At 40.7% G+C, this 27,904-nt stretch overlaps 2 protein-coding genes and 1 pseudogene across 2 annotated transcripts; 1 reads left to right on the top strand and 2 right to left on the bottom strand.

Annotated features, from left to right (window-relative positions):
- Positions 1-906: 906 nt before the first annotated feature.
- On the bottom strand, positions 907-12,046 carry LOC144714888 (altered inheritance of mitochondria protein). The gene is made up of 5 exons (XM_078589694.1): positions 11,766-12,046; positions 10,162-10,331; positions 3,197-3,260; positions 1,244-1,307; positions 907-1,141 (listed from the first exon to the last, which is right to left on the bottom strand). The coding sequence occupies exons 1-5, from the start codon at positions 11,989-11,991 to the stop codon at positions 1,021-1,023; spliced, it is 645 nt and encodes a 214-aa protein (XP_078445820.1). The 5' UTR covers positions 11,992-12,046; the 3' UTR covers positions 907-1,020.
- A 1,612-nt stretch (positions 12,047-13,658) lies between these two features.
- On the top strand, positions 13,659-13,746 carry LOC144715372 (U6 spliceosomal RNA; annotated as a pseudogene).
- A 95-nt stretch (positions 13,747-13,841) lies between these two features.
- On the bottom strand, positions 13,842-26,276 carry LOC144715121 (transmembrane and coiled-coil domain-containing protein STS1-like). Its single transcript, XM_078590016.1, has 15 exons — positions 26,009-26,276; positions 25,188-25,269; positions 24,407-24,841; positions 22,841-23,006; positions 22,130-22,282; positions 20,927-21,024; positions 20,747-20,838; positions 20,388-20,458; positions 20,182-20,317; positions 20,046-20,105; positions 19,878-19,960; positions 19,720-19,796; positions 14,394-14,464; positions 14,148-14,205; positions 13,842-14,053 (listed from the first exon to the last, which is right to left on the bottom strand). Exons 1-15 carry the CDS (start codon positions 26,242-26,244, stop codon positions 13,937-13,939), a joined length of 1,935 nt encoding a protein of 644 aa, XP_078446142.1. The 5' UTR covers positions 26,245-26,276; the 3' UTR covers positions 13,842-13,936.
- Positions 26,277-27,904: the final 1,628 nt, after the last annotated feature.

Below are 27,904 nucleotides of genomic sequence, written 5' to 3'. Positions count from 1 at the left end.
GCTTGGATGATCCTGCCTTGCACGAGGAATCTTGAGGGTTGACTTAGGTTTAAAAATCCAATAAGATCAGTATATTGAGCAATAAAATTTTGCACTTCTCATGGTCTCCATAAACTTGGCTTTTGGATGATTCAGAGAGCAATACTCGCCCTTTTGTCCACTTTTTGGTTTGATGCCATCCCTCACTCATCCAAGGCCCTTTCGCGTAAAAACCCACCAAAAATAATCAAGTATGCTCTATCTCACAACGGAATCACGATTATAAAAGTGAATGAGGGTTTATTCTCCATCTAATTATGATTAATCTTATTAAACCATGAATTACACTTGGGATTGGAATAAGGGTAGATTAGTTGAACCATGATAAATTTGTCCTGATGATACAATGCAGATCACTAGAAATAGAATCATTGAAACTCAAATTAGAGTCAAATAATTTAATCTAGTTCTCCCTACTCTTAGGCACCTAATTTTATCCAAAAAGTGGGAGCTCAAGAGCAAGATCCCAAAAATTGGGAGCAAGTGGGTTTTAAAGGCTCCAAATGCAGATTTCACAAATTCATATTGACTCAGATGGGCATGTTAATACATGGAATAAGCTGTGTCTAAAGCAGGCACTTGTCGAATTCAGTTTCTCAAGGTTTTATTTTGTACCTTCTTGTCAACATGGTGAGAAAGTTGGCGCTGACACCAGTCACCATAAAATAGGAATGGCAGACAAAGAGGTCATCATCTGGTGCTATTTTTAAGATCCCTAAAAGATCACTATCATTCCTAAAAAAGTCACATGTAATTGCTCTTGAGAAGTCTCTTTCAACTTCTCAAGAAACAGTCGCAAGGGTTTCTACCTCCAAACAGTATCATATAAGTGGACTCTCACCGACCACCATTGTTCTCCATGCAATCTGGAGAAAAACTTATTTTTATAGGACATTTGCATGTATTACCCAGTGAGTGAAAAGAACGATGGAGAGTTCTTATTATTCATTCTGATATGACGAAGATAATAGAAATGAGTTCCTATTTGGGCCTCCTCCGATCAGGGTAGAGGATGTCATCAAGGTTGTCCTTGACATAGTGGGCGGCTCTCTGAAGGTTCCTAGAAACCCCAGAAGCTACTAGCCCAGCATTCCTGCTAAATCTGCAGAAACTCATGCCAAAGCAGTTTCATCATTATAACGAAACTCAAACAATTAAGTATAAAAAGTAAGAAACAAATAGGGACTGTAGAAAATCAGCTTGCCTGCTCAAGAATTCCTCTCCGATGGAATGGGGCGACTTTTGAGGTTGCTGTTGATGAATGGAATCTGCAATGAGCCGTCAAGAAAAAATAAATCCATCAAAGTTTGTTTTGGATTAACAAAAAAAAGGTTTTTGAATGATTAACAAATAAAGAAGCAGAACTTTTTGGATGAATGGAGACAATCTTGGAACAAGCAAACTAAAAGTATCAGGGCGTAGAAAAGGCCGCATCATCAAAAGAAATGAACACAAAGACCGACGAGGATCAATAAAGCTGAAGATACCATAGAAAACAAGATATGCAAAGGTTGGGTTAAGCCTCTGGGACGAACGAAGAATCCTAGCCACCATTAATTCTTAAAGCATGAGTGGAAAATTCGCCACATGAAACAAAGACACTTAAAGGGCTTTTCTCTGATTTTATGACTGTTAATCAAGCCTAATTCTTATTTATGTGCCCTTGTACAGTAGACGATAGCAAAAAACTAATCAATAGCCAGTAAATGAAGTTCGAAATGAATCAAACTTAGAATGTTTTCTGGCTCCTTTCGGTCCTCCTCTGAGGAAAATTGACAGATACATCGACCATTACAAATCATCAGCTCATTCAAATAAAGCAGCCAGAAATACACAATTACCGACAGCGGTGATTGTGGATGATGGCGAAAACCCAGCATCATCATCATCTCTCTTCATCATCCACAGCTTGGGTGACTATCATCCTCGTCTCTGTCATCCTGGTCTCAGAAAAACGAGAGTGACAATTCCATCAGCATCTCTCATCATCTGAGTGATCTTAACAGAGAGAGTGATAAGAGGCAACGATTGAGACAATCGTCATCATCTTTCTACCCGCCGACAAGAAAACTACGAAGATCTTTCTACCTGCGGACAACTGACAGAGAACACTATAAGTCGAAGTGGTACAAACCCCCACCCGTGTCAGGGGTTTACGTCATTTTCCCTAAGGAGGACGAAGCATCCCCAGAAGATGTTCAGGTACCAAGGTAAACCTTTTATCTTTTCTTCCATCATTCTATATCTTTCCTTCCCAATAGAAAGCTAATCTAAGGTCTCTGCCTCCAAGTTTTGAGAGTCAACAGAAAGTTCTAGAAACGCTTTGTTAATCTGCCCTTTATTTCCTTTATTTATTATTGTTAGCGCAGGCCATGTTATAAGTAGCCCACGGAAATTTTCTTATTGTCTTTATCTTCATGTCGTTAGTAGGCAACCGTTATGTAAGACAGGTATTCAAACCAGCTACTCAACGGGAGTAGCTGCCACATTCTCAACGGAAAATCCTAATCTGAGAAAGCAGGTCGGGGTTGATGGTTGGAGTGCAGAACTCACAGATTACTTTGAAGATTGAGCTGATAAAAACCTGATAGTTACTATCTGGGAGAGGACACTAAGAAAGGGAGAGGATGGCATAATAATTGTCGGAAGGAGGGGATGCCATTACGGACGCCGGCTAGAGGACAGAGGGCCAGACGAAATGGATGTCATGCAGGGAAGGGATAAAAAGCCATATGGACATAGCGCAGCGAAGACAGACAAATGCAGCTCCGAATAACTCCTTGTATGCGCTTCCGAAGGGAGAGCTACATCTATTTAAAGGGGAAAATGATGACTACACCCACAAATACGATGGGGATTGAATAATGAACCATCATTATTAAATGTTGGTAGAACGTAGACTACCTCTACAGGGAATTAGATGAAACCGGAAATCTATTTTCAAAATGTAAGGCATCAATGAATTTTCTTGAATAGCGGAAGCCCAGCACCTTAGGAGAGTAAGATGTATATAAGGCATCAATGAATTAGATGAAAATGGAAGTCTACATCTATTTAGGAAATTCTCAATTTTCTAGAAAATTGACAATTTCCTAAAGCACATAATAAAAATCGTATGTTATTGACCTTTGACCATGATGCATGAGGCAATACTTACCATCTCTATTGCTGGCATGGACAGGAGTGTGGTCTGGAGCTGAAACCCGACGGTCCACCAGAAGCTAATGAAAATATAAAAGAAACAAAATAAGATTTATGAAATGCGGCTTAAGAAAGAAACTAAAATACAAGTTCGATGCAAAACTTAATAAATCGATTTACATGCTGATACACCATGTATGTCTACAAAGAATGTGAGTGAAAGAAAATTGTTTTTACTGATAGTTGAAAGACAGAGTTCACATTAAACATGGAAGATAGATGAGATGAAGAATGATATGGTCCTAAACCCCCATGGTATCTTTAGCACTATGACCAATCAGGGGTATTTTGGTTATTCCATTGATAAAATGTTTTACTTTAAATAGGGAAGTCCTCCCTTGCTGTGAGCATTCAAGAATGAAGAGGTATGGTTGGCTCAACCCCGACTGGGGTCTCTCAGTCTCAGCACCTGCACCTCAACTGGCCAGCAATCCCCTACCTCATGCAATTGCCTCACCGGGTCTACTGGCTTGTCCAGAAACTGATCCCTACTTTATCTCTCATCGGTGTCTCCCTCACCCCGGTCAGTCCCTGGGTAGATCTCTGACCCCTTTGATCGACCTAAATCAAGGTTTGTATAAAAGACATGCAGACTTATTGATAGGTTCAACTGCAAACCTATCTGAGCTCGAAATTTCAATCACGATATATGCCAGAGTACTTGTGTTCCGAGAATGTAATTGCAAGATATACACGATGTGGTAACGTATGAGATCGAGACGTCTCCTCCCACTCCAGGCGGAGCTCCTTCTCGATGCTCGAGCGTCTCTTCCGATGTGGACAAGCTCCTCCCACTCCAAGCGGTCGACGGCGAGTCTTCCCCGCTCTGGCCTTGCCGATGTGGAACCCGGCAGTGTGTTACAAGAAAAGTTCAGATATGTACCTGACTGTCGACCCCTTTATTTATAGGGTGGTGAACAAAGAAGCTTAAGTCATATCGCCTGGTCAACGTACCGTTGACCCGGCCCCTTCTTCTTCTTTCTTTGATATTTTTGTGAATAGAACTTATCAATACCCTTCAGCTTGTCCTCAAGCTGGAACTCTGGGAATGTTTTGCTGAAACGGTTGACTTGTTCCCATGAAGCTTCAGTGATGGGTAGGTTAGTCCATTTGACCAATAGCTCGGGTCCATACGGTGTAGTCCTGACATTCTGGGATACCTGCCATTCATATTCACTCGTCAGACATTCAGGAAGTTGATGAGTATCTTGAGGTGGAGCGCCCCAAGCCCTTTTTAACAATGATGCATGAAAGACTGGGTGTACAGAGGCTGTGGGTGGAAGTTCCAATTTATAAGCTACAGGCCCTATCCTCTCTACTATCTTATAGGGGCCAAAAAATTTTGGACTGAGCTTTTCATACTTCCTCTTTGCCAATGTCTTCATTCGATAAGGTCTTAATTTCAAATAGACCATGTCTCCTTCGTTGAATTCTATATCTCGCCTATGCTTGTCAGCTTGGGACTTCATTCTTGACTGGGCTCGTGCTAGATGCTGTTTGAGACTAGTAAGTATTTGATCCCTCTCTGTTAGAAGTTGATCTATAGAATCAAAAGGTGATGGGGTGGACCCATAACGGATTAATGAGGGTGGGTCTCTGCCATATACTGCTTTTAAGGGTGTAGTTTGAATTGAAGTATGAAATGAGGTATTGTAATTAAACTCCGCCCAATGCAACCAGCTTTTCCATTTCTTTGGATTTTCTGAGGCAAAACATCTTAGGTAGCATTCCAGTCCCCTGTTAGTGACTTCTGATTGGCCATCCGTCTCTGGGTGGTACGAAGAGCTAAATTTAAGACAAGTCCCTTGGAGACGATGCAATTCCTTCCAAAAGTGGCTGGTGAACAAACTGCCTCTATCCGAAATAATGGAATTTGGGGTACCATGTAGTCGGATTATCTTCTTAACAAATAACTCTGCTATAGTGTCAGCTGAAAACGGATGCTTGCCAGCAATATAGTGGCTGTATTTGCTCAAGCGATCAACTACCACCATTATTGAATCAAATCCTTCTGACTTTGGTAACCCTTCAATAAAATCCATGGTGATATCTTCCCATATTTGACTAGGAACTGGTAAGGGTTGGAGCAACCCAGCAGGGGTAAGTGTAGAAGATTTATGTTGTTGGCAAACCTGACACTGGTTGACATATGTCTTGATGGAATTCCTCATTCCTGCCCAAGATACTTGTTGTGAGATTCTCTTCAGTGTTCTTAAGAACCCCCCGTGCCCCCCCAATTTTTGAATCATGGAACTCATGCAAATTGGTTGGTATCAACGAAGAATTTTCTGGTAAGACAATTTTGCCCTTGTAAAGTAAGATCCCTTGGTTCATGGTGTATTTTGGATCCTGGTTAGTACCCAGCTCAAGTTTTTTGACTATACTTCCCAATTTTTTATCATTTTCGACTTCTTGTATGAGTCGTAACTTGTCTAACCAGTGAATCACTGATATTGAGTTGCACTCTACTTGATTTACTTGTAGAGACCTCGACAGGGCATCAGCCACCACATTCTTCTTCCCTGACTTGTAATGTATTTCAAAGTCATACCCCAGTAACTTGGATACCCATCGATGATATTGAATGGGCACCTCTCTTTGATCAGACAGGAATCGAAGGCTGAGTTGATCTGTGTAGATGGTAAATTTGTTCAACATCAGATAATGCTTCCATTTCTGAACCGCCCAAACCACAGTCATCAGCTCTCGTTCATATGCCGATTTAAATCTGGTGGTGCATGGAAACGCCTAACTGAAATAGGCAATTGGATAATTTTCCTGTAGCAATACTGCCCCCACCGCAAGATCAGAAGCGTCAGTCTCAATGCAGAATGGTAATGAGAAGTTTGGTAGTCTTAAAACTGGAGCTTCAGATAGTGCCCTCTTGAGTTTAATAATTGCTTCTTCCCCTGCCTCACTCCATACGAAGGAGTTCTTCTTCAAGAGAGTCGTTAAGGGTTGGGCTAAGGATGCATACTGGGAGACAAACCTCCTGTAGTACCCGGTTAATCCCAAAAATCCCCTTAACTCTTTGATGGTGGTAGGTCTCTTCCAACATTTGATGGCTTCAATCTTCGAAGGGTCCGTTGAGACTCCTTCCTCAGAAATAACATGGCCCAAAAACTCAACCTGGTTGCAGCCAAATTTGCATTTGCTGGTATTGATATGGAAATGGTTGCTGGCTAATAATTCAAAGACGACCTTAAGATGTTGTTCATGCTGCTGCGGATCTTTACTGTATATCCGTATGTCATCAAAGAACACCAAAATAAACTTACGAAGATGCTTGGAGAAAATCGAATTCATGAGGGCTTGAAAGGTTGCTGGAGCATTCGATAGGCCAAAGGGTATCACTATAAACTCGAAATGCCCATGATGAGTCTTAAAGGCAGTCTTATAAATATCTTCTGCATGCATCCGTATTTGATAATATCCCGACTTTAAGTCAATTTTTGAAAAAATTATTGCTCCATGTAGTTCTTCCAATAACTCGTCTACCACTAGTATGGGAAATTGATTTGAGACCGTTATCTGGTTAAGTGATCTATAATCTATGCATAGGCGATAACCTCCATCTTTTTTCTTGACTAATAAGGCTGGGCATGCAAAACAACTATGGGAGTGCTGTATAACCTTTTTCTCCAGCAGCTCTTGTATCAATTCTTCCAATATATTCTTGTGGGTGAAGGAATAACGGTATGGCCTCTTATTTACAGGTTTTGCCCCCGGAATTAAGTGTATCTGGTGGTCGCATTTTCTGGTGGGTGGAAGAGCTTTTGGTGATTCAAAGACATGTGGGAATGCCTGCTCTAACCCATGCAAGTAATAATCAATGGATAGAGAGTGTACCTCTTGGGAGTGGATCGTATGTTGATCCTTGATTTTGTTGATATGACGAATGGATTCCTCCCATTCTTGTTGGGCCTGTTCCACTTCGAATTTAGAGTAACTGAGAGAATTTAGCTCAGGATATGATATAATGGTGTGTATTTGGCCTCCGTAGCAAAAATTCAACATCAAGTGATGATAGTTGCAGTGGAACCACCCCAGACTCTTCAACCAGGGGATTCCAAGGATCATGTCACAACTGCCCAATGGGAATGGAATGAAATTTTGTGTGAAAGTCAGTCCTTGAAAAGTGATAGGAATGTTGAGACAAATTCCGCCTGCCTTTCTGCGAAAGCCATCTCCCATGGAAATGCTGAATTTATGATAAGGTCGGATTTGAATATTAAGTGTTTGAATCACCTTTGGCTTGATAAAGTTGTAGGTTGCTCCCCCGTCTATAAGCAAACTCACCTTATGGTTGTATAGATTTCCCTACAATCTGAAAGGGGCAGGACTGAATCCAGTGTCCACCTTCGAACTCTGCATTGACATAAATTCTCCTCCTGTTAAGGGACCATCGTCTAACTGCATGAGATCCTCTTCCATAATTGGCTGGTCTTCTTCTTCTTCTTCTACGTCTTCCTGAAGCATGTATATACTTAGCTTTTTGTTGCAACGATGGCCTGGAGTATACTTTTCATTACAGGTGTAGCATAGTCCTCTTTCTTTCCTCTGTAGGAACTCTTCAGTAGTCAACCTGGTAATCTTCTTCTTGTTGTCCCTTTGAAATGATTCATTTCTAATTGGATTTTGAGCTCCTCAGTTTTGTGGGGATTGAGGACGTCCTTCTCTTCTGGTTACCCCAATTGGCCTCTGATTGTTGTTGTTGTAAGGAATTCTGGGAAGAGTGTTAACGGCTCGAGTTTGGCGCTCTTGCTCATCTAGAATAGCAAGATTACTCTCAGCTTCCAGCGAGTAATCCATAATATCCTGAATGCCGAATGGTCTGTTCTTGTTTAACTCAACCCTGACTTCGGGTTTCAACCCATTTAGGTAAGCCATCTCCTGGATATCATGTGGCACATGTGCTAAAAATGCAACCAAATCTTTAAATTCTGACCGATATTCAGAGACGGTGCCCTTTTGTCGAAGATTCATTAGCTGTGTACACAAGGATCTTATTGAGAAGTTATACCTCTTTTCAAAATAGTGGCGAAATCCCAGCCAATTTTCAGAGCCAAAATTCTCTGCGGTATAAATGAACCACCCTTGGGCGATCCCTTCCATATGCATTGAGACTAACTGTAGCTTCTCGTCATCTGTAAGTTAATGAATCTTGAAAAACCTTTCTACGCAATTTAGCCACGCTTGTGCATTGGTGCCATTGAAGTAAGGCAGATCTCCCTTGCGAAATATAGGCTTCTGATCTGTTGGAGGATCTTGTATTGTTTGCACTCTGCCATGCCTTGGCTGATCCGTTGGAACTCTTCTTGATGCTGTAGATGGTGGTGCCTCCAATTTTGAGTTCATCAATTTCAACTGTTGCAAAATTCCAGCTAAGATTTCAGCTGGCACAGGGACATCTTCACATTTTGCCTTTCCTTTGTTGGTCATTTCTTCCATTATGATATAAATGGAATGTGTAGGACGGGTGGTCGATACCGACCTCTTGAGTAGTCGCCTCGAAGTGGCGTCTGGATCTTGAATTACTTGAATACGGTGGTCAAGGATCCCTTGGATTCTTGGATATTTGAAATTCCCGATCACTTCAAATCTGGCTTCGAGTCTTGCTTGCAAATTTTCCTGAATCTTGAATTCCAAATCTTGATACAACCTGGATCTTGTATTTCGGTATTGACGGCGGATCTTGAATCTTGATTCTGTTGGCTTCTAATCTTGAATCTTGAATCTTGAATCCGGAGATCTTTAGCTCTGATACCAGTTGATAGGTTCAACTGCAAGCCTGTCTGAGCTCGAAATTTCAATCACGATATATCCCAAGAGTACTTGTGTTCCGAGAATGTAATTGCAAGATATACACGATACGGTAACGTATGAGATCGAGACGTCTCCTCCCACTCCAGGCGGAGCTCCTTCTCGATGCTCGGGCGTCTCTTCTGATGTGGACGAGCTCCTCCCACTCCAAGCGGTTGGCGGCGAGTCTTCCCCGCTCTGGCCTTGCCGATGTGGAACCCGGCGTGTGTTACAAGAAAAGTCCAGATATGTACCTGACTGTCGACCCCTTTATTTATAGGGTGGTGAACAAAGAAGTTTAAGTCATATCGCCTGGTCAACGTACCGTTGACCCGGCCCCTTCTTCTTTCTTTGATATTTTCGTGAATAGAACTTATCACTTATATCGGTGTTAAAGGCCTCACAAGTCTAAGATGATAAGATAAGGAACAGAAAGTAAGATCTTTAAAGAGTATACTCTTTATACCCTTTAAGAGAACCATAGGCATGTGTTATGTCCTAAACCTCTCAGTGAAGCCCACATCTTAATCAATGCAATCGAGAATTCGAGCTAATTTGTAAGAAAAATCTAACATACTGATTGATTGATGAAATTTGGACTACACGGTACTGTGGTTTGACCAAATAAAAGAGTAAAGAAGCCAAAGACAACAAACAATCTTTTAGCCAAGCCACATTCAGTAAAGAGGGAAGCTTTCACATGAATACTCAAATAGAGAGTTATTTTAAGTCTGTCGGAGTTATTAAGAAGTTAATATAATCTAATCATATGAAATCTACTCATCAAATTGTTAGAAATAACTGTAACAATTTTAAAATAACGCAAACCTCTCGGCCATCACATACCCGACAGCTTTCTTAAAAAGAAAAATCACATACCAGGCTTCCTGCTGTGTCTACCATATCTAACCCGCCATCATATGACTACTCTCTTAGCCTAGGTATTTGACAAATTTTCAGGATACAAATCTATCAAAAGATATGGAGCGGAATAAGTTGAAGAAACATATGCAGGAGTTCTAGAGATAAATCAAAGAATTACGTTTTGGATTAGGAATGGAAAAATAAATGGAAACCAAAATGTTCATGTATCACAAGTAGTTCAATAAATATATTGACCTCAATGCCAACACAGAAAGGGAGCTCTGCCTTGTGCTCCCCTTTATCTGACTCGCCATTATTACTATCCATGAAGACTGAATAGCCAACACATGAATACTTGAAGTCTGAAAGATTACGACCCTCCTTGGAGGCTTCCAGCTCAGATTCTCCCACAATATAACCGGGAACTGTAGGAAAAGTAAAAGTCACGTTCTTAAACTACCACGAGTATCTTTGAATCATCATTCAAAAAACCAAGAAATGAGTATTGATGTCTCATGCAATCCAACCCTGCCGACTGACAAAAATAAATATTGTTTCGTAAGAATTCACCATCAAAGTGGGCATGATTCTCTTTTCATTGCTACGGGAATCACAGTGAATCACACGAAGGCAGATTTACAACACCTTCAAAAGGTTGCGAGAATATATGAAAATACAAGCAAACTATTATTTATATAAAACTTAAATCCTCAACTTTCTGCAATTCAGCCCGGAGCCAAAAGAAATTAACAAGAAAAAACTTATTTGGTTAAGAAGTTAAAATACGTTTGTGGGCTATTAAGAAAAGTCCATCCTTCAAAGTAATTTTTGAAACTAATTTACAAACACTACAACTAAAACTGGATACGTATAATTTTGGGAAGAACTCACAATAAGTGTGTTATTATGTGAGACTTAGGGACTTCGGTCTTTGAAGCAAACCCAAATAGAAAAATCAATTCCTAATTCGTAACCGTTGGATAAAGGGTTCCATAATAGGATCGTGAAACGATACTCATGCACTGAGAAAAAAAATTATCGACAACTCCGTCAATGAAAATTCACGAAAAATCTGTGGCTAACTTCAAATCTGTGGTCAGGATAGATTTTTAGCCATCGACTTGGGTTATTTTCTACATCTTAGTAAAATTTAGATAGCTAAACACCGAATTCACCAAAAATCTCTTCAGGAGCGCATGAGATATCATTGCAAGGATAACGTTGGCCGATCACTTTTCCCTAGTTTCAGAAAAAAAAATCTTAATTTCAAAATTTTTACGACACTAGAGGTTGAAAACCATGTCAGGTACAAGATTTTTAAAGTTCAAGCAAGCAATTGCAAACTATCAAGCGCTAGACTCACGGCTCAGACGAAAAGGGCCTTTCAGGAATAAAACTGCTCATAGAGGCGCCTACAACTAAAGGAAAACGAAAAAACGAACGAGATATAACATTTATAACAATTCTTCCGTCATGATGTCTTTAAACAGTCGACTTGTCCTTCATCGAATTGGAAACAGAATCCCTTCCAGCAAAGCAATTTTCGAGGCAATTAAACCCCGATAAACAAACCCAATTTTGTTCTTTTTCATCCGCCCTAAAATTGAGCCTTTCTCCATAAAATCCCACAAGCTGTTCTTAACGCGACAGTAAGTGGACGAATAATGGATCAAATGAGCATATTCTGGATTTAGGAAAAAACCCAACAAGGGGAAAACCAAAACGAACCGCACAAATTATGATTAATTTCCACCGCAGCAATTTCCAACCCACCGAATCAAATTTACCCACAGGAGACGATCAAAAGAGAAAAATAACAAGAACCCTAGAACAGGAGAAGGAGATCGCGGGAGAAAAACCTTGCTGCAGCGTCCTGGAGACTCCAACACAGACAGGCTTCCCAGACTGCGACTTGAGCCGGGAAGAGTAATACAAGTAGCCCTTGCACGACTTCCCCTTCCTTGTACTCGCCGAAGCCGGATCTCCCATCCCCCTCGTTGAAATTGGCGACCCTCCGAGCGCCTCAGGATCGCTCCCACCTTCAGATGACGAAGCGGGCACCGCCTCTGTCGTCTCCATCGTCATCGCCGGATCTTCTGCCCATTAACCACCTCGAAATGCCATCCGGAGAAGAGGAAGAAGAAGAAGCCGGTATATTTATAGGAAAACGATCACGTCGTCGTCATCCAAACTCGTCATCCTCTAGAACGATGACGATGACGATAATAATTAAGTATTTGTTCTTTGAATAGTGTACGGACGTGACGATACTATTAAATATTTGTTCTTTGTATAGTGCTTTGTATAATGCCAGAGGCTTGGACATTGGAAGAGATGGAAACTCGTCCGCCAGAGGGATGGGACAATTCTTTTCGTTGCAGGACGAGAAAACCATCCTGTTAGCAGGCGTTGGAGGTAGGGAACGGCACGTCCGGGACGTGACGCCCTGGACGTGACGGGACGGATGACAATCCGTGACGGACAGTGACGAGACGAAAGTTTCGTCATATCACCATCCCGTCACACGTCCGAGGATTTCGGAAAAATCCCTCACGTTTGTGTCACCATCATGTTTTGCGGCGTCCCCATCAGGTCCCCGTCACCGGACGGCGTCACCGTCACGACTGACGGAAAAACAACCATGTGGAGGAGAGAGAATTGGAGGGGCATATCTCCAATTATCTTTGGACGGCATCCTTTTGTGTGCATGAATTAATGCAAGGACTTTTCCACAAAATGCCAAGAAATCGAGTTAGCGACACCACGTGGCGAAATCTCAGCCGTCAAAAAGCTTAAATCTGACAATTTTTAAGCTTTTTTGGTCATTTTTAAATCTCCATCACAGCCGTCATCCGTGACGGCCATCCCGTCACGTCACTCGTCCGAGGCCCTCCGGCACCATTGCATCACCTTCACGTCATCCGTCACGCTGCCGTCATCGTGAAGTGTGACGTGACGGATGACGGCTGCCGTTCCCTAGTTGGAGGGAATGCGGGATGGATGTATTAAAATTTTGTTTTATGATTTTCTTCTCGAATTTTATAACTTCTATGAATCTGAACCACTATTGTTTTCCATTCCCGATGTCATGCTAATTCGGGATGCCAGGGGGGCGGTTTCCCATAAACAGGGGAGTTTTGATGGGACAATTTCAAATGACCCAAAAAATGGGACGTGGGACGGGATGAAAGCTGTCCAGTATTTCTGTCCTAGACGGTCGTACGTTATACTGATTCAAGACGGCAGGGGTGTGCCCAAATTCCCAACAGGACGATTCCTGGATGGGGCGGTTTTGGACAGTTTCCGACGACCCAAAAAAATGGGATGTGGGACAGGATGAAAGCTGTCCTGAGCCGTTCCAGCGTACCCATCCCTGATGATCATGCACTATAGTTTTTTGTGTTATGATTTTTTTATGTTTGTAAACATAAGTTTTAATCTTAAGGCCCCAGATCTACAAGGTCTGCAAGAAAAGAAAATAAGGCCTCAAGGTCAACATTTTGAGTTAAAAAAATTAAGCTATACATACTGAATCAGAGGATCAGAAGTAAATGGTATTCACCGAGAGGATCAATTTATTGTAGTTGAAATATTTTGCTTTCATCATCCTTCACAAACACCATTAGCCCATTAATTAAAAATGTATAATATGTCGCAAGTTTCACTGATCTACACATATTGGTTGGCTCTGTCAATTAGTTTGATCTAGTTGATCAGATCGGCCAATTAAGCCCATCGATACTTCTTTTCTTATCCTTTTGTGGATATCCAGTAAAATTGGAACTATACAGAGAAAATCAGCATAGGCCCTGCACAAATAGATAAATGGTTCCATTAGTCTACTTGGCAAAGATTGCCGATTGAAAATCAGATTGGATTTCAGCATGATCAAGATTCGATCAGTCATCGGTTGTTCAGACTACTTGCAGGGCCCAGATCCAAAATATCAATAAGTAGAGAAATAACCTGTAAAAGTTAACAGTTAGGATACACAGTAAGTAAAAATAAACAGATATAAACAGCCCCATTCCTAGAATCCTGAAGAAGAGAAAACTGGAAAGCATGCGTCCAGCTCCAGTTGCTCAAGAATCTTCTGGGTGGCCGAGAGATAGGAAGAATGACCATCAACTAAATCAGTAACATCAACCTGGAATTCAAGATCAAAAACAGAACGAACTAAGCATTAACGTGGATTTCGCATTCTCTTTCCAGAATAGAAATCAAAAGTCAGAATCACCCACATTCTCCACTCCGGGAATGTCAACAGGTTGAATTCCGGCGAGCCCCTGGGTGAGAAGACTGTAGACATAAGGTAGATATTATCACTCTGTTTTCGTGCTAAAATAAAAATAAAAATGGAAGAGAAAGATGGAAGGAAATCTAGAATTGAAATTTGAGAAAGAGTTCGACATGGCATACAATGGTGCAATATAGGTGAGATAAAGATTTAACACTCCACTCCGAATATCTATTTGAAATTTGTGTACCTGGCGCGGAATGTAACACCAAGAATCCAGTCGCTAGTGGAATAGACGTTCACAAATCTTCCTGCCACCATCTTCAGAAGATTATCAAGAAACAGAATTAAACTCCGTAATAACAAGATTGTGTACAGAATGCAGGTCAATCTGCAGCTAATTGATTGTGTTGAGCTTATCTAACATGAACTTGGATGATGTTGATCTTGGAAATCAATGTTTCTCCATAGAGAAAGATTTGAAAAATATCAAATATCCAGGTATGGTGGATGGAGAAAGAGGGAACAATTTGTCGCGTATAGAGAGGAAGAGAGAGCAAATAGTTTGGGGATCTTGATGGTCAAGCTGTCCCCCCTCTGGGTCGCAGGCCCGCTCCTGCTCTCCAGCCTCCAGTTACAGTCTGCAACTGATTCTTGAAGAAACATATTCGATGCCCTCTTCCCTCATGCCTGGGCTTTAATTATACCTTCATGGTTATTCTCAATGGTAAAGTCTTCTTTTCCTTCTTTGGTAGTTCTTGGAAAAGAAGCGTCGCATATCATTGGACTTTAGCCCACTTCCTATTTCCTTCTTCCCTCTGCTCTCTCTCTCTCCCTCCCCCCTCCCTCTCATATCTGTATCAGACTATCTCATTATGGCAGATGATTCCAAGGAGTTTATGCATTTATCTCACGAGGCAAGAATTGATCCCATGAAGATGGATGCTGGGTTCCAGATTATTGTCATCTTTAAGGTTCTTTATGTAATTCTATGGATTTACATGATCATGATTTGGTCTCTCACTGACAGTTCTGCCCAACTGTATTCAAATGTATGATCTCATAGTAGAATATTATCGGATCCAGAAAGGGGCCAAGAGTTTGACGAAGTATTTCAGAGATGACTGCCAGGGTGGGCAGGAGCTATTCACTATCTACCTGTCTGCAAGTTCATAAATGATTTATCTTGTCATCATGATTGGGGTCTATCCTCTCCAAAATTCCATAAATGTTTTGAGCCAAACTCCTTTCGACTGGATCTGTTGATTTGGCGGATTTGTTTTGAAGTTTGGCCCTCAGCAATGTGGGTCTGAGAACTCAAGGTTCCATCAGTTTGGTCATCGATGAAATTTGAAAAGTCATTTTCTTATGTTGAATCATCATTTTCAGCCAAGAGGCATCAGCATTTAACCAAATGTTATTGGGCCACTTTAACAGATCTGGACTAGTCCTTCCACAACTCAAAAGTAGGGACAATGCGAAGAGTATGCTCCAGTCATCAAAGGTTGATTTCAATCACTACAGGCCAGATACTGCATTCACTATCTAACTGCGTAATCAATTCATGCATTCCCCTAGAGAACCTTAGTTGCAAGTGGCATATAAATTCCTATCTTATATAAGGGAACAGCAGGACATGGCTTGCTCTATCACCCAAATAGGAAGCTAGGTAAGGAGACTTATTCTGAACCAGACTGTGGAGGATCTGCACTCGATTTATCTCACTATGGGATACTGCATGTTTCTGGGTGGAAGTTTGATTACCTGGAAAAGTTAAAAGAAAGTTGTGGCAAGGTCTAATGATGAGGCTGAGTTTAGATCTGTAGCGAAGAGAATTTGTGAGTTCCTACGGATCAGAGGAATTCTTTTAGACTTGAATGTAGCTCAAGATATTGCACACAATTACAACAGCGATTGTGTACTTATTTGCAATAGCAAATCAGCTATCAATTTTGCAAAGAACCCAGTGAAACATAATAGAATAAAACATGTTGAAATTCTCCTGGTGGAGTATGTTCAATCAGTGCATCAGGTAGCACACATTCTGTTAAGACTCTAGCGGTCGACAATACCAAGATCAATATGAACAATCTCACAATAGATCCGTTCACTCAAGAATCCATGTATTCAAGAAATGGATAGTACCCTTTAACAAAAGAGAATACCAGATCGAGAAGCGTAGGGAAAGAAGTGATGAGTTGTAGATGAGATGGCCGACAGATCTCGACCTCTTCTAGGGAACACGACGACGTCTGCCGAATCGGAAGCGCCGAGCTCTGGAGAATCTCCACTATAGCTTCAAGAATTCAGATCCCGTCCTCCTTCATCAGCTGCTCCCTTTTATTATTATCAGCTGCTTCCTCCTCCTAACTGACTTTCCCGCCTTATTTTCAAATTCTCCCCACGTGTGTGTTACTCCGCACGTGCTATACCTTGGACTGGAGCCTTTCTCTTCTTTGATTGATAGGTCTTTAGAAGACGCCTATCATTACTTTCCCCCCTGAAGACCAATTGGTCCCCAATTGGAAAGCTCGGGAATTGCCTCTGGATGGTGATTGCATCTTCCCAGGTAGCTTCATAGTATGGTAGATTTTTCCATTTCACCAAAACTTGCATGCCATCTCTGTTAAAACGATAAGAGAGGACGCAATCTGGGTAGACCTGCCATTCCAGAGAATCAGACAAGTTAGGTGGGATAACAATTGAAGCAACATTATTCCCAATAGCCTTTTTAAGCTTAGAAACATGGAACACTGGATGCATGCGACAATTCTGGGGAAGTTCCAATCTATAAGCTACAGTACCCAGCTTCTGAAGAATCCTAAAAGGACCATAAAATCTTGGAGATAACTTTTCACATGGCTTCTTGGCAAGGGATTTCATTCGGTATGGTCGAATTCTTAAATACACCAAATCCCCTTCTTCAAAACTAACATCTCGCCTGTGCTTGTCACCTTGTTTCTTCATTTGTTGTTGAGCTGATGCCAAGTGATTTTTGAGTACTGTCAGGGTACGATCTCTTTCTTGTAGTAATTCATCCCGGGAGTCTAGCGGTGTAGCTGGGCTACCATATCTCATGAGTTGTGGGGGGTCCCTTCCGTACACCGCCTTAAAGGGTGTCATTTTAATAGCAGAGTGGTGGGATGTATTGTAACTATACTCTGCCCATGGTAGCCATTTCACCCATAGTTTGGGGTGTTCTGAAGAAAAGCACCTCAGGTAACCTTCGAGAGTCCTGTTGGTAACTTCCGTTTGTCCATCAGTTTCAGGATGGTAAGATGAACATAAACGTAGAGTAGTACCTTGGAGTTGGTGTAGTTCCTTCCAGAATCCACAGGTGAAAACACTCCCACGGTCTGACACAATAGATCTAGGTATCCCATGTAATCTGACAATCTCTTTTGTGAATACCAGGGTTATATCATAAGCGGTAAATGGATGCTTGATTGGTATAAAATGTCCATATTTACTCGATCTATCCACAACCACCAAAATAGAATTGTAGCCTTGGGAAGTTGGTAGGCCTTCAATAAAATCCATTGATATGTCTTCCCATATCTTATCAGGAATTGGTAGAGGGTTCAATAATCCTGCTGGACTCAAGGTTGTTGACTTGTGGGTTTGGCATACATGACAAGCCGAAACGTAAGATTTGATTTTCTTTTTCATTCCTCTCCAGTAGAATTGCTGAGATATTCGCCGATAGGTTTTCAAGAAACCCCCGTGTCCCCCTACCTTTGCATCATGTAGTTCGTGCATGACCTTGTCAATAATGGAGGATGCGCTGGGTAGTACTAATTTCCCTTTAAAGAACAACAGATTCTGATGTATTGTGAAGCTAGGATTCTTGCAATCATTTTCCAGTATAGACTTCTTGATATTAGAGAGTATCTTGTCCTTGTTAGTTTCTTCTTCCAACAAATTTCTATCCAGCCAATGTGTGAGAGAAATGCTCTGAATATTCATGTTCTCCATAGAACGTGACAATGCATCTGCGACTGTGTTACTTTTGCCAGATTTGTACTTGATTTCGAAGTTGTAACCCAAGAGTTTAGAGACCCATTTGTGACAATGTTGCGGTATTCCTTGTTGATCATTTAAAAATCTGAGGGATGCCTGATAGGTTAGAATAAAAAATTTACTGAAGAGTAGGTAGTGTTTCCATTTGTTGACAGCCCACACCACTGCCATTAACTCTCTCTCATACATTGATTTAGATTGAGCTCTGACGGACAGGGCCTTGCTGAAATAAGCTACCGGGTGTGCATCCTGTGTTAACACCGCACCCACCCCAAAACCTGAAGCATCAGTTTCCACTGTGAACGGTTTGGAAAAATCAGGAAGTTCGAGTATAGGAGTATTGGCAAGAGCCTTCTTTAAGTCAATAAATGCCTGTTCAGCTTCGGGTGACCACTTGAACGAGTTCTTCTTGAGTAGATTTATTAGATGTATAGCTATGCTTGAATAGTGTTTCACAAATCTTCGGTAATAATTGGTCAAACCTAAGAATCCCCTTAACTGCTTGAGGTTGATAGGTGTCGGCCAGTTTTGAACAGCCTCTACTTTTCCTGCATCTGTAGATACTCCTGCAGCTGATACCCAGTGCCCCAAAACTCAATTCGATCTTGATGGAAAACACATTTCTTAGAATTCACATATAGCTGGTTTTTTTGCAACAACTCAAAAACCAATCCGAGGTCATATTCATGGTCTTCTACGGAATGACTGTATATAAGAATATCATCAAAAACACTAGCACGAATTTCCTCAGATATGGTAAAAAAATGGAGCTCATCAGTCCTTGGAAAGTGGCGGGTGCTGTTGAAAGACCAAAGGCATCACCAAGAATTCGTAGTGCCCCTGATGAGTTTTAAAAGCTGTTTTGCCAATGTCGTCTTCAAACATTCGTATTTGTAGTATCCTGATTTTAAATCCAGTTTGGTGAATACGGTTGTTCCATGTAATTCTTCTAGGAGTTCTTCTACTATTGGAATAGGGAATCTGGTAGGGACAGTGATTTTATTCAGAGCTCTATAATCGATGCAGATTCTCCATCCACCATCCTTCTTTCTAATGAGGAGAGCTGGGCTGGAGAAGGGACTGGCCTATCACATTCTCATCAAAGGCATTACGAGGACGTAGTATTCACCGGTTTTTCTCCAAGGTGGTCATGAGAATCATCTACCCTCCAGCTTGGGAGGGGTGTCATCCTAGAGGCGTTAGTATTTTATCAAATATGATACAGTCACTTTCTCAGTTATATCCTGGCAATTGTGTCTATCCCTGAGCCTGACGACGATAAAATATTGGTCAGTATTTCAACAAGGTCTGACGTGAATGAAAAGAGTCGAAGTCCTTTTTTCCTTTGTCATTCGGTTTTGTCTCCTTTGTCATTCAGCAGTGATGATTGACAATCATCTTGCCCATGGAATCATGTGAAAACGTAGAAAAGGAATTTTATGATATATAGTAGAAAGAGTAGACTGTTAGAGTTTTTTTTCCAATTAACATGGATCATATTATGCGGCATTAAGAATAAACGCTAAAAAAATAATAAATGCAAAAATGTGGCGTACTCTTCTTGCAGATTCCCATGGCTCACTTTGAACAGATATTGGCGCTCCAAGGAGGACAACCCTCTCTACAAGTCCCTCTGACAAAAGTAAAAAACCAGATAATCAAAATCACCCATTAGAAATCTTAGCATTTCAATGAGTTAAAAGATATTCAAAACCATTGTCCCCAAATTCTGACAAATGCTGCAAGCATTTGAAAATCACCCGAGCTCCCAACGAAAAACCGACAAGTGTTACAGGCCTGAGGAACACAGAGCTCAATAATATAATCCATACGGGGAAATTCACAGCCGTTTGCAGCAGAAAAGGGGAAAATTTTAAGAGACCTGTTTCCCTGCAGTCCCTTTAATAATACTTCAGCCATCAGTTTTCCAGATTTATCTGATCTGAAAAAATATTAAATTATTTCAAGACGTGGGATGAGTCCATGAAAGCATGATTCATAGTAAAATACTTTAAAACCTATCAATAGAAATTGCCCATGTGCTGTCAATGAAATTTGTTGCTGATAGGAGAGTAGCTGGCCAGGCAAATGCAGTGACAAGAGAGTTGAGCACGGTCATCATAGCCCCTTGCTTCATTAAACTCATAGCAAGACCTGAAGAAGGCAATTATCTTACAGCCAAAAACCTTGATTGGTCAATAGTATGACTCCAAAAATCTCTTACTTGATGTGAGCCAGTCCTGAATAGCAGTACTCAAGACAATCAATTTCTGGGACTCCCACTGCACTGCATAACTATGATAAAGCATCAAGTCAGTTCAGAAGGATAACTGTCACCCAGATTACGAATTAGCATAATTATAAATATTTTTTCACCAAGATATTTCTTGAAATCAGACAACATTAACAAAAGAAAAAACAACCAAAGAAAACTTCCACAAAGCCTGGACCTTTAATATCCCTATACCCCATATTTTCAGCATTCAGAAATAAAATATTCATTCCGCCGCAAGATGGAAAATATAGAGGCATGTACATACTTGCAAGGAAAAAAATTGATTAAGAGATGAAGCCTTCACATACTTTTCTGAATTTTCCAGTGTTGTCTTCCAAGGTCTAAGAAAGTCTTCTTTCTCAAAAACAAATCCAGAAATGGAGATAGAGACCGCAAGGCACTGAATATTTATAAAACATTGTTGAAATCAGTCATATGAAGATAAACTTTTCAGCAGAGAGGATTGAGTTCTGGATAAAAAAGCCGACCCCTTGATTTGTATTTTGTCCTATGGGAATGAATTCAAATTCTTCGACACTGCCAGTTCTTCTAGCCATCTTACTTCCAGAGAGTCCTGCCCCCGCAGCTGACGAAAAAATGCCCATTAAAAGCGTAAGGAATAATCTACATAAGAGAACAATAACTTTCAAAAGAACTCAAAGAAGGAAATAAAACAAAAAATGGTGGGTAAGCAAAAGTTAGGCAGTAATCATAGCATTCTTTCATATGGCTATACATGTTAAATATACGGCTGTGACTTGAAGTACTTGGCAGAGTGTGGAACAGTGATCTGATTCAAATATCTGGCGCTTTGGTAACTTTAATAGTTAAAAAAGGTTAGAAGTTAACACATTTTTTACTGTTTTGGATGGATGGGAAAATACTTACGAGTACAGTGCCACTAAGTCTTAACGGGGCTTGTAAGAATTTAAGTTCCATTCCAATGTACTTCTTGTTTAAACTGCAGTAATTTGATGCGGAACATCATATTTCCTATCGTGAAGTTGTTTTCTCTCACCTTGGGTAAGAACCCGCAACAAATTTAGCCAACAAAAACCGAAGTCTTACAATTCAAGTGAGGACAAACATAAAATATGAAAACATAAACCAAGGATGGAAATTGAAAGTATTGTATCTCTTGGGTATAAAACATGAGAATTCAACAAGAACGGACAAGATGAAAGTACATCCAGTGAGAGATGATACTTAGAAAAAAAATCGACTTGGTCTCATGCCAAAAAGAAGTTAAGTATTTTCTTCAAAAAAAAAAAAAAGAAGTATAGATAATAGCTAGTAGAATGCATCTGAGATGTGGGTTTAAGTTGATGTTTTTTCTTAAAAATACTAAAAGAGAAAGAGAGAGAGGACATAAAAGACAATTTCCAGAGAGCAAGAAAACGCAAAAAGCCAAAAGCTCCATAACTCATTTTGGTTTATCAGTCAAAGGGAAATCTGGAGTTCCAGACGATACTAAACATTTCAAACATCTTTCTCTAGAATAATATATTGTTTCATTAAGGGAGTAATTCGATAAAAAAATGCATAAGACCTAACAGTTTTGACTGGATGTACTACCATCACACAGGATAGAAGCCAAATACAAAACACTGCATATGAGGTTGACCAAACTATTGTTTACAATTCTTTCTCCAAAATTCTCCAAAAGGAAAAAGCAAGTGCATTTATATTACCTCCAAAGGAGGCTGCAACGGCCACCGAACCAGCAACTGACCCTGTAGCACTAGCTATGGCGGCAAAGCCACTAGCTCCAATTACAGGCATTAGTGTTCCTAATGTGGGTGCAAGGGCCCCGAATCCAGCTGCAATTGCAGGAGCTGCCAGGCCTGTCAATGCATCAGAAACAGAGTTTGAGAGCAGCGTTTTCAATTTTCTCTGCGTTAAGTTCAAGACTGTTAAAAATTGAGGGTGTGGAGAGAGTGGAGAGGAAGTATGGATACTTTGGTTCTACAATCCTTTGCATTTCATTCCATTTCATATCCCTTAAGTAGCTGTAGGAATCAGTGCCCAAGATGATGATGACAAGCCATCACTGTTAATTGTCCCCGACTAGGAAGGTGATGAAAAAATCCTCACAGTGATCCTAGCAGGCAACCATCGTTGTCATTGATCTCCACTCTCTATGTCTCTCTCTAATGGCACAAGTTCTCTCTGTCACACACATTTTTGTCCACTCGTCACCGGCATATAGTTTTTGCTCAAATCTCGTCATCATCATACCACATGCTTTTAACGATGGCAACGACAATACAGATGTCTAGGTTACAATGATGACCTCATTCAGGGACAAAAAAATTAAATTGATGGATTGGTAATTACAAATTTACATAAAACAACATACTAAAGACTAAATGGGCATTCAAACCCTGCTGTATAACAAATACCTCCAGTGATAGCCAACAGGGTCCCTCCTGTGACTGCAGCAGCTCCAATTATGCTACCCCTTTTCCACTTGGACCAAGCGCTTTCACTGGACTCCTCTTTTTCTATTTTGGCCTGTTCCTTTGCAGCCGCCATTGCTGAACAAGCAACCATGCGCTCCATTGCTTCCTATTAAGCATCAATTTAAAGTACACGGATATCAATACTAATTTGGCAGGGAGGGGGAGGTGATCTTTGGTCTAATGCCAATCTCTAAGAAAAAAAGAATTGCATCAATGAATTTGGTATCTTTCCAGCAGATTGTCGACAACATGACTCCTGTAGAAGACTAAGCCAACTATCCATTGTGCCAAGAGACTTTAATTTTTCCCCTTAGATATTATGCTATAACAGTCCTATGGAGCATTGTTTTGAAATACAGGCAACTCATATCTATTTTCAAATATCAATAAAAAACTGATAAAGATAATGTTTTGCCCAATGCCAATCTCTACGAAAAAAATAATTGGCTGCTACATGTTTGATTTCTTTCCAGTGGATTGTAGACAAGATGAATCTGGTAGAAGAAACTTTAATTTTTAACTTTTTGAAAGACAGGGAATTCATTTCTCTATTATCAATATTAAATGGTGGGAAGAGATCTACAATGCTGAGCTCTAAAAAAACATAACTTCCTACTTGGACCTTCATATTTTCAGGTGGATTTGGAGAAGATTACTCAGATAATACTCGAAGTCTAAAAAATCCATAGCACCAAGGGACTTGATCTTTCACCCTAGGTCTAAATTTAGAACAGTCATAGTATTTCGGAGAGGTTTATACTGTTAGCCAGCCATTTTAATCTCTTTTCTGTTATATTTCTATTTTTTCTTTTATCCTCTTTTCTTCCTTTTTTTATTTGTAGGTGGGCCACGCGCTATAAGTGGACCCTCGTGGACAAGTCACTTATTCTCTCATGTGAGAGAATAAGTGACCTAAGGATAATTGTGCTAGCTGGTATTTAAACCAGCTACGTGAGGAATCGAACGAGTGTGTGTTTCTGTTTTTTGGAAACCCTAGCTACACGAGAAGGAGACACAGGGAGATCCAGGAGGGGCTGAAGGCGCTGCTTAACAAGGGCAATTTCTAACATATACAAAAAGAAAAATTCAGCTAGTTTTATTCCTTTTTATACGTTAGATCACACATGTTATCCTCTGATCACAGCCATTGAAGTAAACAAGTTCAAATATTTTTTTCAATGAACCAAAAATATCTCATCTGATACTCATGTGTTTCCTCCGTAGGTCGATTTCAAGGAGTACTTAACGGTTAAGTGAAAAATAGGCAGAGAAATATCACAGAGGTGGCCCATAATGATCATAAAAAATCTACAATTTCCAGTTTTTTCATCTTTTGGTGTCTTTGTTTTGATGGAAACTTTTTGTACCCAAGGTTATGTCAGAAAGAATAATATCAGAGCCTTCTTGTGGATTTTACCAAAAGTATGAAGAGATAAAATCAAATGATGCCGAAAAAAATAAATTATTCAAAAATTTATTCCATGACAAGTGTGAGAAGAGACCGACCACTTTTCCCCATCTGATATCGAGCCAGGTGGCAAGCAATCTAAGAGCCACACGGTGTCGAGCATCATAGCCTTTCCTCAGTCTCGGTTGTTCATCATTTTCCAGAGGGGGATCAGCTACACAAGCCGAGAGAAGCTCATACAGTATGACAACTTTCTCTTGATTACTTTCTTTAATGCCTTGATTTATTATCTTTTCCTGCCGTGCTTTATTTTCTTGAGAAATGTTTTCAGGGTTTAACTGCAACATCTGACAGTTCATGTCCTCTTGGTGTTCTTGTTTATTTTCTTCGCGCTTGTTGCAAGTTTCTTCAACTGAAGTTGAGCTATCTTCCACACACTTTTCCATCGCGATCACTGCTTTTGCAAGGGCAAGCTTCTGCTCTGATCTCTCGGCATCATGTTCCTCGTTTTCTTCAAATATCAAACTCAGGAACTGAAATCCATGAAATAGGTTAAAATACAAGAAAATAAAATAAATAGATCCAAAAATTCAAAATAAACCAAATATATCAACACCTTTCCAGTAAATAAAAATTCCACGTTGGTTAGATTGTGATGTTTGATGACAAGATTGTTAAAGATAAAGGTCAAAATTGAAGTCTTTCATAGAAAATATCAAATTCAACCAGTATCTACCGTAAACTGATGTCCAAGATTTAACAAGACGAAACTATGTTATTTAAGCAGAATAATCATAAAAAATTTTAAACGCATGGAGAAAAAATGCAAGGGTTTACAGTGGTTCAAGAACGAAGTGCAAGAAGATGAGAAGAACGCACGGCTCCAATGTGATGTTTCGCAGGAAAAGTTGCCGCCGTCTCCTCCAAACCAAGCCAAGCCTTAGAATCGATCTCCAAAAATCTAATAAGCAGAAACAGCCCATAAGGTCGAAGGGAAAATTTATCAGTCAAATTCTAGAAATCAACCAGATTACTCTAAATATCTGAACATCGGCCAGAATTCTCGTAAATACCAGCCAGAATTTTCATGAAGATATGAACATCAGCCAGATTGTCCATAAATACCAACCAATTTTTTCATGAATCTCTGAAAATCCGCCACGAAAATCTGACTATCAACAAGATGCTTCATGATGATATGAATATCAACCACAGTTTTCATGAATATCTTAATATCACTCACTTTTTTCATAAATGCCGATCAGATCTCCCATCAATGAACGCATATCAGCCAGATTTTTCATGAATATCAGAATATCACTCAAGTCTTTCATAAATACCGATCAGACTTCCCGTCAATATCTGTGTATCAGCCAGATTTTTCATGAATATCATAATATCACCCAGATTTTTCATAAATGCCAACCCGATTTCACATTAATATCCAAAAAATCAGCCATTTTTTTCACAAAAAATCAACCCGATCGTTCCCCAACATCAGCACATCGGCCAAATTTGTCATCTAAAAACCAGAATTTTCAGAAATACCAACCATATTTCTAATTAATACCCAAAAAATCAGCCATATTTTTACACTAAAATCAACCCGATCGTTCCCCAACATCAGCACATCGGCCAGATTTGTCAAAACCAGAATTTTCACCAATACCAGCCAGATTTCTCAAGGCTGCAGTGAATACCTGAACACAGGGCGAAGAAGCCCTCGACTCTCGTGGGTCCAAGACTCGGCATCGCCATCGCCGCTTCCCCCGGCGCTGCCGCTGCTGCTCGTGCTCTGCCTCTCGGCGGCCGGATCGTCTCCTTCAAGCTCGGATCCCAACGGGCACGCCTGATGGATCTGCGCCTCGCGCAGAGAGAGAGCGAGAAGCGCCCCAGCCGCGTACCTCTGCGTCGGGCTCAGCATCGACCGCGCCATGGCCGGCGTTTTCCTGCTCTGAATTCAACCGCCAACGTCCAACAGAAGAAGAAGCCATTTAAACAAATACTAGAGTGCCACGTCAGCATGCATGGCCATGTAATACCTTCCCTCCCCTCATGATCATTTGGTTTATACTCATGTCATGTGTAGCATGTTCATCCCCTCTTGATCATTCGGTTTCGTCTCTCAAGGACGCGATGGACCAAGGTATGTATGTATGCACGTATGCAAGTATGCACGTATGCATGGATGCATGGATGCATGTTTTTCCGATCAGTGATTGATAAAACATATTTTTAGTATGTTAGTTTCACCATATCTGCATTTTTTTTGCATTAAATCAATTATGTATACATGTTATCAAGCTCCAAATGATCAAATTTTTTTTTGGACTCATATTTTGAATTTTACAGTTTTTAAGTACTTTCAATGATTTTTCTGACATTAAAATCTGAAAAATATAATTTTTTCTGACACATTATATTATTGTCCTGAATTGTTTGTGATGGGGCGAGCAGTCCCACTCCATCAGAGACGTCGTCGGAGCCATCACCCTCTTCATCGACAGCCTGATCGGCACGCCAAGGTGAAGGTGAAGACACCTGGGTTCAAATACACCAGGGAAAGACAACCAGTATGCATGCCCGGGTATTCGGGTGTTTTGATTTTACCCCAACACGTGCTTGTTATGTTCGTGAGTTTTGTCCACGTGTTCACATACTTCGGCCTACCCGTGTGTTCCTCGTGTTTTGGCCATACCCTACTCAGGCACGACCCTTTTGTATTTTGTTTTGACCTATGTTTCTTTTCCTAGTTGTACGTGTTTTATTTGTCTTAAAACGGGGGGCGCCGTGTTCAATGGGGCCCCATATTGGACCCACTTTAAGGGGATCATCATGACCCTTATATAAGGGGGGATGGGTGCCCAACTCTAGGAGGGTTTTTTTTGCCATTTGGATGTTTTTCAGCTGCCAGCCCCCCTTGAGAGGGAAAGAAGAAGAGAGAAGGAGAGGAGAAGAGAAGGGAGAAGAGGGAGAGTCATCGCTCAGCGCCGTCCGGCCGCCCCCCACCCCCCACCCCCCTAATGAAATTTTGCATACTAGTGCAAAAGGGTCCAAGAGGAAGTTAACAAATAAGAATTCCATTTCATTATGCCTCAAAAGACTTGGGCATATCTCTCATCAGCGAATCGATCGCCTTGTGTCAGATGGTATTCTGGATCCCTTTGATGACAAGAATATCCACACTTGCATCAAGTGTATCAAGGGAAAACAAACAAAACCCAAGGGAAAAGGGGCCATTCGAGCTTCAGATGTCTTGGAATTGATTCATACAGATATATGTGGACCATTCCCTACAGCAACTAGAAATGGTCAACGCTACTTTATTACTTTCAGGGATGATTATTCTCGATACGGCCACTTATATCTCATTCATGAGAAATCAAAATCTCTAGAAATGTTTTATAAATATAAAGCTGAAGTTGAAAATCAGCAAAACAAGCAGATAAAGACCATAAAATCCGATCGTGGAGGAGAATTCTATGGCCTTTATAATGATGATTATGCCACCCAGCCACCACACAGCCATGCGCCGCCCGTAGCTTCGCCCGCGTCGTTGGCGCCGCCCCCCTGCCCTCGTTGCCCGCCACGCAGCC

The sequence above is a fragment of the Wolffia australiana genome, chromosome 18, assembly GCF_029677425.1.
Source record: "Wolffia australiana isolate 7733 chromosome 18, ASM2967742v1".
NCBI classification, from domain to species: domain Eukaryota; kingdom Viridiplantae; phylum Streptophyta; class Magnoliopsida; order Alismatales; family Araceae; genus Wolffia; species Wolffia australiana.
The sequence above is the reverse complement of the archived record's forward strand: the minus strand, read 5'-3'. Positions and strand labels throughout refer to the sequence as shown.

Bases quoted from the DNA above. Each gene is read 5' to 3' on its own strand.
- LOC144714888 (XM_078589694.1), bottom strand. From the start codon at position 11,991: ATGACGATGGAGACGACAGAGGCGGTGCCCGCTTCGTCATCTGAAGGT. The intron at 10,332-11,765 runs GTTTTTCTCCCG...CTTTTCCTACAG, and splicing joins CTCCAGGACGCTGCAGCAAG to TTCCCGGTTATATTGTGGGA. The intron at 1,308-3,196 runs GTAAGTATTGCC...GGCTCATTGCAG, and splicing joins CCATGCCAGCAATAGAGATG to ATTCCATTCATCAACAGCAA.
- LOC144715121 (XM_078590016.1), bottom strand. From the start codon at position 26,244: ATGGCGCGGTCGATGCTGAGCCCGACGCAGAGGTACGCGGCTGGGGCG. The intron at 22,283-22,840 runs GTATTTGTTATA...ATGCATTGACAG, and splicing joins CCTGTTGGCTATCACTGGAG to GCCTGGCAGCTCCTGCAATT. The intron at 19,797-19,877 runs GTTTTGAATATC...TACTTTTGTCAG, and splicing joins GTCAGAATTTGGGGACAATG to AGGGACTTGTAGAGAGGGTT.